Raw genomic sequence first — 13,481 nt, forward strand, 5'->3', positions numbered from 1 at the left:
AATGCCTAGGGCAACAAAAGGAAGTTAACATTACATTTATAGACTTTGCAGTTGCTTTTGCCTCAGAGCATTGATCAGCACCGTGGATACTGCTATGCCAGTATGGGGTGCCTGAGGCCTTCATTAATGTGCCTAGTGGAGGAACTGTACCATGGTACATTTAGTTGTATGAGGATCAACGGTTGTATTACAGACTGGTTTTTGGTAGAATCAGGATTGTGCTAGGAATACATTATTTAACATTCTAATAGACTAGCTGATGACAAAGCTGATTGAGACCAAAGTAAGAAGTGTGAAATTTAAAGTTACGTCTTTAGAAGAACTCGAGTATGCGGATGATATTGTCTTACTTGGAGAGACTACTGACCAACTACAACGAATGCTAGAAGAGCTGTGAAAAACTGCAGAATCTATTGGACTTAAGATCAATGGTGATAAAACTGAAGCTATGCATGCCTCCTATGAAATTGAAATGAACAACCTGCCAATGCTGCATGTAGATGACAATGACACTGAATGAGTGAATGGCTTTATTATATATTGGGAGTCAGCTGACAACAGGAGGTTCTATAACCAAAGAAGTCACACAACAGATTGGTCTTGTGTCAATGGCATTTCACTGTCTTCAAAGGCCTCTGGGCAGCAGGATGTCTGTGTGAGAACTAAGATACAAGTGTTCAACTTAGTAATGATGACAGTCCTGTAATATGGAGAAGAAAAATGGCCACTAAAAACAGCAGAGAAGAGGAAACAAAACAGTTTTCAGCTTCAAAAGTTGTGGTGTATTCTTAACATCTATTGGTTTGATTTTGTCACAAATAGGGAGATACTTAGACGAGCCCAGTAGCTTGCAGTCTTGCAGTGGTTGGGAACAAGATGAGTGCAATAGCGGGGTCATGTTCAACCTGCAGAAGAAGGTATGCTTCTACAGGTTTATAGAGCTGAAGTTGAAGGAAGTTGAGCAAAAGTCAAAACACATAAGGTTGGAAGATGCAGTACTGAGGGATTTAAGAAGCTTAAATCCTCATATTGACTCTTGTTGAAGGAAGATTTGCAATGGACTGTTCAAGAAGGAAGTCCATTCAACACACCACCACGGTTATCTCATAGCCATGAGAATCTGCTGCTGCTGCTACTGGTTTGCAGGGTTAGCCTGCACAGATCCAGCTGCAGGATCAGGCCCTAAGTATGGCTTTAGGAACCTAACTTTAGGCACCCAAGTTTTAGACGGATAGACTTTAAGATCAGAAGGGACCATTGTCATCATCTAGTTTGACCTCCTGCACACTACAGGCCTCAGAACCTCACCCACCCACTCCTGTAACAGACCCCTAACCTCGGTTGAGTTACTAACATCCTCAAATCATGATTTAAAGACTTCAACTTACAGAGAATTAACCATTTACACTTTTTTTAAACCTGCAAGTGACCTGTGACCCATGCTGCAGAGGGTGGCAAAAAAAAAATAAAAAAATCCCAGGAGTCTCTGCCAGTCTGACGTGGGGGAAAAGTCCTTCCCAACCCCAAATATGGTGATCAGTTAGACCATGAGCATGTGGGCTAAACTGGGAAATCAGGTAGATACCTGGGAAAGAATTCTCTTTAGTAACTCAGAGCCTTCCTCATTCGGTTTTGAAAAGTTTGGTCTTGGCTATGAAAATCTCTCCTTTCATGGACTGCCTCCCTGTAATGCTTTTAATCATTGTCATTACCCTTCTCTGGCCCTTGTCTTTTACCGCAGTGAATACATTAACATGACAGTACATTACTGTACACACAGAGAAATATTAGACATCCGTTGTACTTCCAGCCTTGGGAGGAATTTGTCAAAGGGATGATGAGAGATACTGTTAGTTTGCTTGGGGGTTGAATTCTGCCCTGGGTTTAGGTACGCAGCTCCCCTTGACTTCAGCCCCACTCCCAGCCTCACCGGCATCCATAGGTGCAATACAGCCCCTGGTGAATAAGCCCCATTTCCTGTTGGTCACCTCTAAAACTAATTTTCCTGGATTTCTATATTAATAGAAGCCTGGCACATACTTTACTGTACATAGATAATGGCCCAATTTGTTATTTATGAGGTGCTATTCATTACAGTTTGACAAATGAAAGTGGGGAAGGAAAATCCGGTTATTATCCCTTTGCTGAAAACCTCTGATTAACCCCTCTGAGCACATGGTGGCCTGCAGCTATGGCATCTGAGCCTGTGATCTTCTGAGCAATTCTCACCTAAGCAGGAAGGGTGTTAGTGATTTGGTATTTGGCACTCTTCCTGCTAAGCCAGGAATGAACCAGGGCTCCCGCAAGCACAGTGTTATGGTTGTTGAGGAGTTGTGAGGTGTAAAACCAAGGTGTCCTGAGCCTTTGTGGTCATTTAGTACCTCCTGATATTTTTCACTTGGGTAGGGGCTTTTTCTTGGTATCCTGGTCAAGTTCAAACAGAGAGAATTGCATTTTGCCTTCCTAAATTCCTCTTGCAGTTTTGAATATAGTATTCTTCACTTCTTGCCCATAAGTACTGTATATATTGCTGTTAAACAGCTGCCACATCCCATCCCGTAAGTGGCTGCCTCACCATGGTGGGTAAAAAGATTCTTATTTAACTTGTAAACTGTTTGAGAGCCTTCTCGAGTGCAACATAGGGCATTCTCTTTATCCCTCTGTGGATGGAATGCTGGGCCATAAATCAGCATGACTGTGTTTTTGTTTCTTTAAATAACACAGCTGTGATGCAGCTGTGAAGGAGCAAGCGAGCTCAGTAGAACAGCTGTCAGCGTGTCCGAAACTGACAGTCTCTTTGTCTTTTCTCAGGTGGTGAAAGGGAGCAAGAGTGAAGTTAAGAGAAGCAAAGACCTACTGAACCAGCTTAAATCCAAATCAGAAATCATGCAAAGCCTATCCTTAACCCAGTTCATAAAAAGTAAGTTGGTGTTTTCCCCTCCTTGGAAAGTCTCTGAAGTAACTCCTCTGCTCACCCAAGCATATATCGCCCTCCTGGCAATGAGGAGCTTGCTGCTTATATGCACCACCAGTGATAAAAATCTGAGAATAACCCTGGGAACAGTCGGCCTCTCCCAGTGCAATAAGTAAAATGGGCTCTGCTTGGAAATAGAATTTCTAGTGGTAAAAATTCTGCTGTATAAAATGTCTGTGCCAGATTATCTTCATCTATCACAGCTAGCTTGTCTAGAAGTCAGACTTGTCTAATGTACTATGGTGCTCTTATAAGTACAGCTAAGGTCTGTGCTGGGGTAGGTCAGTGGGTTTCATTCTTGGAGTGTATTCCAAGGGAAGGTTTGAAGGAAATAATCCCAACTGTGGCTCTCTCTTATGAAAAGTGACTTTCTGATATTGGCATCATGTCTGCTTCTTCTGGGCTTCCTAACTCTGATCACTATAATCTTCTGGAAACCCTGATTTTTATTACCCCCAGTACGGAGCTGACCCAGCCATGGGAGAGCGAGCTGGAGTCTCTTTGGCTAGTTACACCATTCACTTGCTAGTTCTATTCTAAATTAAACAAGCAAACTGGTTTTTTTTTTATCACCCATTGCCCTTGTTCCTTTATCATTTAGAAATATCTTGTTGCAGCTGGTACACTAAGAAAATTTGCTATGGAACCATTGCCAGGGAATGAATTCACAGCGCACAGGCTCACTTTTCTGTTTGGCTGCAAACAGACTTTAAATGTAAAAATAATTTCCTCTGCTTGCTAAAGGTGGGAACAGATTTACCTTTTCTTCACCTGGAGTTGTGAGAGCAGCAGACACAGGACATGGGAGTCAGGGTTATTTACTATCATTGCTGCAGCCGTGACCACTGGCATCAATCAAGCTCAGGGCCCCAGGGTGCTGGATCCCGTACAAATACATAGGAAGCCACATTCCCTGCCTCAAAAGAATTTACAATCTAAAGACCCAATCCTGCAAATTTTTATGCACATGACTAAGTGAAGATTGTGGAACTATTCAGCATTAATTTATCAGCATTGTTATTTATTTTTAATAGTATCCAAAATCCTCACTCAGGATTGGGGCCCCATTGTGCAAGGGGGCACTGAACAAATATACTGACATTGTCCCTGCCCCAAAGATCTTACAATCAAAAGTTACACACACTGTGTTACCGTTTGCATTGCGGTAGCACCAACGGGCTCCAATCAGAGATCTGGGGCCCACCATGCTGGGCACTGTATATATACTTAACAACAAGATGGTCTCTGCACCAAAGAGTTTACCATCCAAGTATAATGAGAGCTAAAAGGTGGGGATCACAAACAGCCAGGGGAAGTGCAAGGTAACAATGAGGTGAGACTTTGCAGAATTAGGCCCTAATATACGACCAGCTATAATCCATGAATGTAATGAACAACAGGAGGAAAGGGAAAGGAGGATGTGGGAAATTGTAATAAGACTGCCTACATGCACAACTAGACAGTAGACAATTTTCAGTTCTTTTTCAAAGATACTTGCCTTTTCTGCAATGTTTTTCATCCCCTGGGTATTTCTACTGAAATTTCACATCTTCCAGTTTCTGATTGTTTCCAGTTCTCTGTTAACCCTCCACATTCTCTATGGCATGAGCTGAGACTCTTAAGATATACTTAGTATATCTTATATTATATACTTAGTCCTGCCATGAGTGCAGGGGACTGGACTAGATGACCGCTCAAGGTCCCTACGATTCTATATTCTAAGATTCTATATTCTAAGATCTTCCAGGTAGAGACCTGACTGTAAAGTGGCTAGTGCTACATAACTAAGAAGTAATAACACTTACTAAAGACTGCACTGAAAGTGGCATTACAGAGCTGTGATGCTGACAATCAGTACTGGATTGCATTATTGGTACAGTACTCTAGAGACACAAATAGACTGCTCATTGTTAGCATTTAACACTGATTTCTAAAAGCAACAATCGCAGCAGCATTCAGTTGCAAAACTTCTGCCCCAGTATGTTAAACTATCTGATATTCCTAGATCATGGCTAAATAAGAGCCTTATGTCCTTTTGTCTGGGTTCAGTGGATATCTGCATTGTTTGCCTGCTGCTCTTCAGACAGTATTGTTCTTTTGTTCCAGTACAGAATAACTAGCAGCAATGGATATCTCTCTGGGCTCGATGTCCAATAGGATACTATGTAGGCAGACTATAAGTAGGCAGACCTGGGTGTTAAGGGGTGTGTGTGTACAGTAGAAAGAGAGATAAAATGTTGATATCCAGTACCACTTTACATTGGTCAGACACATTATATGAGTGACCAATTAACTTCAACGGAACCAGAATTTGGATTAAATCTGGAGTAACTCCAGCGAAGTCATGGCTCATCCCCAGTTTAACTGAGATTAGAATTTTGCCCCCAGTTTCTATGATTTGTCTTATTTATTTTGTTCATTCTTTCTGATGCTAAACTTTATTGTTTTGTTTGCTTTAATAGTCTTGTGTGCACAGCAGCTTCTAAAAACACAATAGCTGCAGAGTCTCCAGTCTGAATAATCAATACATTTTTATACTTCCTGTTGCTGAAACAGAGGCAGAGTGAAATTTATTTGATGGAGAAATAAAGGGGGGAAAATCCAATTTTTACTCCACATTGCCGTTTTGACATTTTAATGCAGTAATATAGAAGTTTGGCATGGTAATCAGTATCAAGGAAACAGTTGTCATGGCACAAGGTACCGACATTTCACTAAAATCTATGTCAATAATGAAGCTCTGGACACTGTGGATCATTTCTGCTCTCTCGGCTTAATTCTTACCAGCTCACTTAACCTTGATAGGGAACTTGAGGCTAGAATCGGCAAAGCTTCTGTTACCTTTGGCAAACTTACCTGATGTGTTTGGAACAACAAGTTGCTAACCCTGAATGCAAAGGTGTCTATTTATCAGACTTGTGTCCTTAGTACCCTCCTTTACAGTTGTGAAACCTGGGTTATGTACCCCAAGCAGGAGCAGAGATTGAGTAGTTTCCACCTCCACTGTCTTAGAAAAATCTTTGGAGTTACTTGGGACCAACAGATCACCAATACGAGATCCTTGAGAGAACCAACCTACAGACTATGCAGACTACGCTGGATGTTCGCAGACTTTGCCGGCTGGGACACATGGAGTGTATGCCTTAAGATCGTCTTCTGAAGGCTGCGCTCTATGGCCAATTTAAGAACTGCCCACAATGCAGTGGAAGGCCGAAGCTCTTGTACAGCGACAAAGTCAAGCAAGGCCTCAAGAAATTCAGCTTTCCCACTGACAACTGGGAAAATCCTGCCCACAATTGCTCAGTTTGGAGAACCCGGTTTCAGACTGGTGCAGTCACTGCAGAGAGACTGCAGAGAGCCCAGAGGTGAACCAGGAAGCAGAGTGTGCTTCAGCTTCCATTTGGCAAGTGGACCTGTAGCCACTGTAGGAAGGTTTCAGAGTAGCAGCCGTGTTAGTCTGTATTCGCAAAAAGAAAAGGAGGACTTGTGGCACCTTAGAGACTAACAAATTTATTTGATTATAAGCTTTCGTGAGTATAGCTCACGAAAGCTTATGATCAAATAAATTTGTTAGTCTCTAAGGTACCACAAGTACTCCTTTTCTTTTTGTAGGAAGGTTGCCACTCATGCATCAGGCTCTTTTCCCATACCATTGCTAAGCACCACTGATGGATCAGTTTTGTCACATCTCCTTTCATCTGTCAAGATGTTGGACAGCCATATATAGAAGGATCAGTAGTTTCTTAAAAGAAAGTTGCCCTATTTTGCTCATCTTAACTGTCTAAAAGTTCATAGGGTGAGGAGTGCTTACTGCCCTGTCGAAACTCTGAAGTGTAGCTCTTTAGTGTGTAAAGCAGTGTCAGGAGGAGCTCCACCCTGACATCTGGTGGTGAGGTGTGGCAAGTTGTGGAAAAGAACTTCAGGGGCCGATCTCATTTGCATAGGCACACCCACCACGCCTAGCATGAGACCATAGCTGCCCAAATGGTCACTTTGGCTGCTGTGGGATCCCCAGTGTCTCTGTTATTGGGGCAGGAAGAATAAATTGTTATTACCCTGATTATGGGAACTGTGCTTGGAACTGTACGTGGCCTTTTGTTATGATGGAGGGATTCACCATCAACTAAGTAGCACTCGCTAGGCAAGGGTCATGGGTTCCAAAACTGTGTGAATGGAGAGAGGCTGGGGACAAGTATTAATACTTGGTGGCATGGGCCCCTTGGTGAGGGCCTTACATGCTGATTGCACTTCCTCCTCTCTCCACTGTGGAATATCAGAGCTAATTTTGATTTCATTAGAAGTCTAGTTATAGGCTGCTGAGCTCACTTTGGGCTGACAGTGCACCAGCACTGGGGCTCCCCTACTACAAGCTGAATTCACCTAAGAGCTGAAATCACTGAGTGTTATGTTAAGTAGTGGGGGAGCCTGAAGATATATTGTGGAGCAGTTTGCGGGACGGCTGGTGAAGCAGTTCGACGTGGAGCAGTTTGTGGATGGCAGGAGCTGCTTGTGGGCCGTGGAGCTGAGCGAAGGAGTTCGTGGGACGGCTGGCGGAGCGGAACGCAGCTGAGCGAAGGAGTTCGTGGGGCGGCTGGCGGAGCGGAACGCAGCTGAGCGAAGGAGTTCGTGGGGCGGCTGGCGGAGCGGAACGCAGCTGAGCGAAGGAGTTCGTGGGGCGGCTGGCGGAGCGGAACGCAGCTGAGCGAAGGAGTTCGTGGGGCGGCTGGCGGAGCGGAGCGCAGCTGAGCGAAGGAGTTTGTGGGGCGGCTGGCAGAGTGGAGCGCCACTATGGAGCTATGGGGCGGTCAGCTTCAGATCATGTAAGGTGTCTCTTACCCCGGCCCATTTCCACCCAGGTTGGGAGGTAAAAGCTTCGCAGATAAACTTTCGAACTCTGGGGCTGCCCTGACCAGGGACAGAGACTTTTGGGGCATTGGACTTTTGGGACTTTGGGTGATTTGGGGTTGCTGGACTCAAGAACCAAAGGGAAAAGGGCATGCCCTAATTTGCCTGGGGTGGGTTTTTTTTGCTCATGGGTTGTGTTATGAATCCTGTTGGTGGTGTTTCCCCAAGATAATGCCACATTGTTTCTCTCTGTTATTAAAAGGCTTTTGCTACACTCAGACTAGGTGCTTGCAAGAGGGGAAGTATTGCTTCTTGGAGGCGCCCAGCGGGGGTGGTATATATTTGTCCCAGGTCACTGGGTGGGGGCTCGAGCCGGTTTGCATTGTGTTATTGGAATGGATCCCCTAGATATTGAACCCGGCCCTTGTTGCTGCCAACTCTGACGGGCAGAAGGGTTACAAGTGTTTTTAATTGCAACCCGCATTCCTGAGCATTAATGCTGCAGGTGGCCATCTTGCAGAAGTGGGGCATCATGCTTGACACCGGGAGTGTGACATCCTTGTGGAAGAGAAGACATTAAATCAGTTCCCCATGGTTTAACTATAATTAAAAAATGAGACTCTTTAAATAAAGTGTTTGCTCATTCAATATTGAATACCACATTATGCCTTCTCTCTTTAAAACCAATATGAATGGGGGGCGTGGGGTGTGGACAAATAATCTGAATACAGGGCTAGGAACCTGGAACTTGGAGAATCATAGGAATTAGAGATGGAAAAGACCTATTATCCCTTCTAGTCCATCTTCCTGGAGCCGCTACAAGATTGTTCCCTGTATTGAATTAGCTAGTGCATTGTTGTTGTTTTCACACAGCACAAAAAGGCCCCAATGCCTGACTAGCATTTACACAGGAAGGTCACCAATCTAAGTGTTGGTGCTGCTCAGTGTGGGTAGGGGTAGCAACATCAGTACCTGAATGGGGATTTAACCCAAGAAGATTTTCCTGATAGTCATCCCAAATTTCCCCTTTTTAATTTAATCATATCACTTGTAGTTAGATCCCCAGGTTCCCACACTAAATAATTCCTTTCCCTCCTTAGTGTTTACACTCTGTAAATATAAATATTAATAAATCTACACTATAAACATTTGAAGATCCAATGTTCTAGGTGTAAGTGCTATGTATTATTTATGGGCCAGATCTCAAGGCCGTCCTGACCCAGTGTTTACTGAGCCTTTACTCAGGCAAACACGCATTGGCTTCAGTGAGTTCGCTCTGGATTTGGTTCATTATTAATATTAAAGCACTTTCAAAATAGGCTTACAGGCTTTTGCACTGGGCTTCCACAGTGACAGGGCTGAGAGATGGCCATTTACCGGACTGAGCTCGCAGATGCCAATTATAATTAGAAATGTTTCTTTTGGAACGGAAGATATATTTCACAGTGTATTCCCAGTGGAAAGTGTTCTGCTGTCTGTTAGCTTTCACACTGCTGGCCTGAAGAGAACGGGAAGAGCTTTCTTTTAAAACTGATGGCTTAAAAAAACCCTACTTGGAGCTGAGCCAAGCTTTGGGACAATTCCATGTTGCCTACAAGTTTATGTTGCAATTCAGCAAAGAATTTGAGTATATGTTTAAGGCCATTTGCTAATCAGCAAAACAATTAAGTGCTTAAATTGCTTCTTCCATGCTTTGCTGAGTTGGGCCTTAAATTGCTCAGTTCAGCTGGAGCAGAAGGAAATACCCAGATGAGCTGTTCCATTGATTTAAAAGCTACAAAATGAAAATGACCATTAAAGAACAAATTGTGCTATCACCTACACCCATTCAGCCCTGTTGACTTCGGTGAGGTTACGTGGGTGTATGTGAGAGCAGAATTTGGCCCTACATGTCTGATCTTGTACCACTGAAGTCAATGGGATTTTTTTCATTGACTTCAGTGAGACCAGAATTGGGCTCTTACTCCCCCAGTCTGGACTCCTTCTCCAGAACCCAATCCTGCACAGTGCTGAGCTATCTCAACTCCTCTGGAAGTCACTGGGAGTTGTAGGTGCTGTGACTCTTCCAGCTCAGGCCCAATGGGAGAAGATAACCATTTACAAATATCTGAGGAGTGAATTTCAAGGGTGGGAAGAACTGTGTCTAAAACAGTTACATGAATCATAACTAACAATAAGAGGATGAAATGGTGTATGGGGAAAAATTCAGGCAAGGCACTGGAGATGTTTTCAAACAATGAGGTCAGTTATCCAAGGGAAGTTAGCAAAGCTCCAGCACCATAATTACTCCAGATTAGAAAAACCAGAATACTACAGGGAGCAGCCTTGGCTGCTGCGCAGATGGTCTGGATGGCATTGGGCTACATCCTTTCACCTTCGTACTCCCATTACAGTGACTGGAATTACATGTATGACTCAGATTTAGCTTCCAATAGGTCATTTCCATCTCCACTGTCTATGGTTCTACTGAGGGATGTTCAGCATCTGTCCCTGGGACAGTTCGGTGAGCAGTATTGTGCCCAGGAGATGAAGGGTAGTATGGGGTACAGAGATGAGCAGATATGGGAGGTATTAGCTGCCACATAGAAAATGACAGAGCGGCCAGCCGGAGAGTCCCAGCCAGGAGGAAGCAGTTCTCTGACAGGAGAGGCTCATTAAACTCCTGTGGGGCAGCACTAGCTATATCTGTGCCTGGCACTGTGCACTTAGTGCATGCACCAGGCAGACAGTGCTGAGACAGGGGGAAGGGAGCTGAGAACAGACACACTCAGTGCATAGCAAAGGCACCTGGGCACTGAGACCAAAGGAGGGGAGGTGAGACCATCCATTATGATGAATAAAGCATTTCACACCTCTCAGACATATAATTCAGGCTTCATTCCTCACCAGGGGGAGTTCTCATTCAGTTGGGACCACCCCACTGAGATGAATGGGTCACTTCATATCCACCTCGCCTGCTGCCAATGGGTGTGCAGAATCCTTGTCCCATGCACTAGGCTCAGTTGTTAGGTAGGGGCTCTGGAGCTCAACTCTCATCTCTTTCTTTGCCTACAGCTGGTACATGCACTCCTCACAGCTCTATCATCCTTCCAAAGGCCCCTCCAAATCTACCAGGGTTTTAGAGTGGCCAGGAGAAGGTAGGAGCTGGTAGCTGAGTGAAGAGGTGTGCCCAGAAAGTACCTTTGTAGCCACCCATGAGTGCTCCTTAATGATGCCCACCTCACCACTTTCTCGATAGGGCAGAGATAAGCCCACAAGCCCCTAACGTGTGCCCTTCCAGAATGTAGAGTTCCCTCACACTGAAACCTCTGAAAACCAGGAAATAGGGGGAAAGTACACAACACCCCCACCCCACAACCTTAACTCTGACCTCTTTGAGTGACACCCCAGCCTGCCCCTGACAAATACTGCAGCACTCTAACCTCCCATATAATACTGAACAAGGCAGGGACAGCGTACATGAGTGCGATAGGAAAAACTATTACACCTTGTCTTCATTAAGGCGAACATTTCATTTCGTCAGGCTTAGGATATGTCTACGCTGCAATAAAAAAACCCATGGCTGGCCTGCGCCAGCTGACTCGGACTCACGGAGTTTGGGCTAAGGGGCTGTTTAACTGCAGTGTAGATGTTCGGGCTTGGGCTGAAGCCCAGATTCTAGGACCCTGAGAGGTGGGAGGGTCCCAGAGCTCAGGCTGAACATCTACACTGCAATTAAACAGGCCTGTAGCCTGACCCCCCAAGAGCGCTAGTCAGCCATCACGTGTCTAACTGCGGTGTAGACATACCCATAGTGACCAGGAGTTAGCTACCCCTGGCCTACAATTGACCACTGTGCCTTCTCTGCATCCCAGAGTTGTGAGATGTTACTAGTACAAATCCTCACGGCAAGGATAAACCACTGTGGTCCTCTGCTTGGATGACTTACATAACTCAGTGCAGAAATGAGGGATCCCTGATCCCTAGAGGGCAGATGCACCTCACCACATCTGACAGGGTCAGCGCTGGCAATCGGTTGCGATTTAGTCCCAGTACCATTTAACACCTAACTCCTAACACCGCGAAGGGCAGCTTTAGTGCTTGCAGAGTCATCCCTTTTTTAAGGCCAGGAGGGACCACTGTGGTCATCTAGTCTGATTTCCTGTATAACACAGGCCGCAAAACTTCCCTGAATTAACTCCTATCTGAACTAGAGCATAGCTTTTAGGAGAAAAATTCCAATCTTGATTTAAAAGAATTGCCAGCGGTGAAGAAAAATGCTGGCAAATGATGGGTCACAACACAGAATGTGGCATAGTCATTGTCTCTGCTTATTGAGGGGCCGCCCACACTGACCCACATTTAAAGTTTATTTCGAGTGGCTCCAGGGATCAGAGTTAAGATTATAGCGTGAGGTAAAAAGTCTGTTATGCATAACATTTTGGATTCTGTGATATTATGGTGATAGAATGTGTCTAGCCAAATGGCTTTAGATCCCAGACACACGCCGACTCAGGATGTTCGACCACCGCTTGCCCTCATTTTGGAAAAGGTGCTAGGCATTTTCCCATCATTTGTGAGTTGCTCAGACTTCCTGAATTCATGGCACACATTTGTTGCGACCCTTGGCATTATTCTCACACACTAAATTCCACATCTGGGAAAACAATTTAGTGTTGGTCTGGAAAGGATCTTCAGCTATGTTTTATTTAGTTGACACAAAGATATACAGAGCGTTGCAAGGAACTTTACTATTTATAGGATGGTAGAGGCATGACTGGGACAAGAGGTTCCTACTGAGTAGGAAAGACGACTTTCACACTGCTGGACTGAACAGAATGGGAACAGAACTGGAAATTGCAGTGCTCCCGATGGTGGGTGTTATCCATTTTTTCCGATTCCTCGTTCGAGGGGATTGTTTGTTCTGGTGCCTGGGCTATGCAGGTGAAACTGGTTTCTCCTCTGCATTGCAGAGCAAGGAAGGAGTGCAGCCCCTAGGGCGTTCTTCTTAGTTTTTCTTGTCTGTAATCAAAAATGTATTTTTTTATGATCAAAAGAAAAGGATGCCGGAATTGCAGCAGCAGTGAACAAGGAAATAAACCTTTTACAACTTCACAGCTGCTTTCTGAGTTCCTTATAACAGAGGCCTTGCAGGAAGCACAAGGAAAGGAAATGCACAGGCAAATGACAAAACAACACTGGGCTGTGTGAGATACATACTATACAAGGAACCATATCCTGAGGCATTTTCTCTCTTTCTACTCATTTCTTCTCTATGAGAACTCCCATTCACTGCAGAGTGAGCTCACCCAAGTAAGAACTCAATACAAATGAAATAAGAACCTCAGACTTTGGCCCCTAGATTTTAAGGGAAAGAGACTCCGGTTCCCATTCTGATCTCACTCACAGCAAGTTCACAGTAAATCCACTGAAGCCATTGGAGCTCTGCATTTGCAGTGGTTCAGCTGAGATCATGAACTGGCCTTTGGTCATTCCTTTGATTCATTAGGCACCAGGAAAATCTAATGTGCTATATAAGTAACAAAAAACAATCCATACATATGAGCTAGTGGTGAGAACAGGGCCCTGGGAGCCCAGACTCCTAGGTGCTTCTCCTGACTCTCTCACTGTCTTACCAGGTGACCCTGGGCAAACCACAGACAAGATTGTGACTGGCAGCTGC

At 44.6% G+C, this 13,481-nt stretch overlaps 1 protein-coding gene across 4 annotated transcripts in view; it reads left to right on the top strand.

Moving 5' to 3' along the window:
* Window positions 1–13,481, top strand: part of SLCO2B1 (solute carrier organic anion transporter family member 2B1) — a 110,168-nt gene that overhangs the window by 62,137 nt on the left and 34,550 nt on the right. For all 4 annotated transcript variants that reach the window (XM_084617421.1, XM_084617423.1, XM_084617424.1 and 1 more), the window contains one exon: window positions 2,812–2,920. In XM_084617421.1, coding sequence (XP_084473547.1) covers window positions 2,812–2,920 — 109 coding nt within the window. The remainder of the gene's footprint in view (window positions 1–2,811; window positions 2,921–13,481) is intronic.

This window comes from Lepidochelys olivacea (assembly GCF_965140295.1).
Source record: "Lepidochelys olivacea isolate rLepOli2 genome assembly, chromosome: 1".
Classification (NCBI taxonomy): domain Eukaryota; kingdom Metazoa; phylum Chordata; order Testudines; family Cheloniidae; genus Lepidochelys; species Lepidochelys olivacea.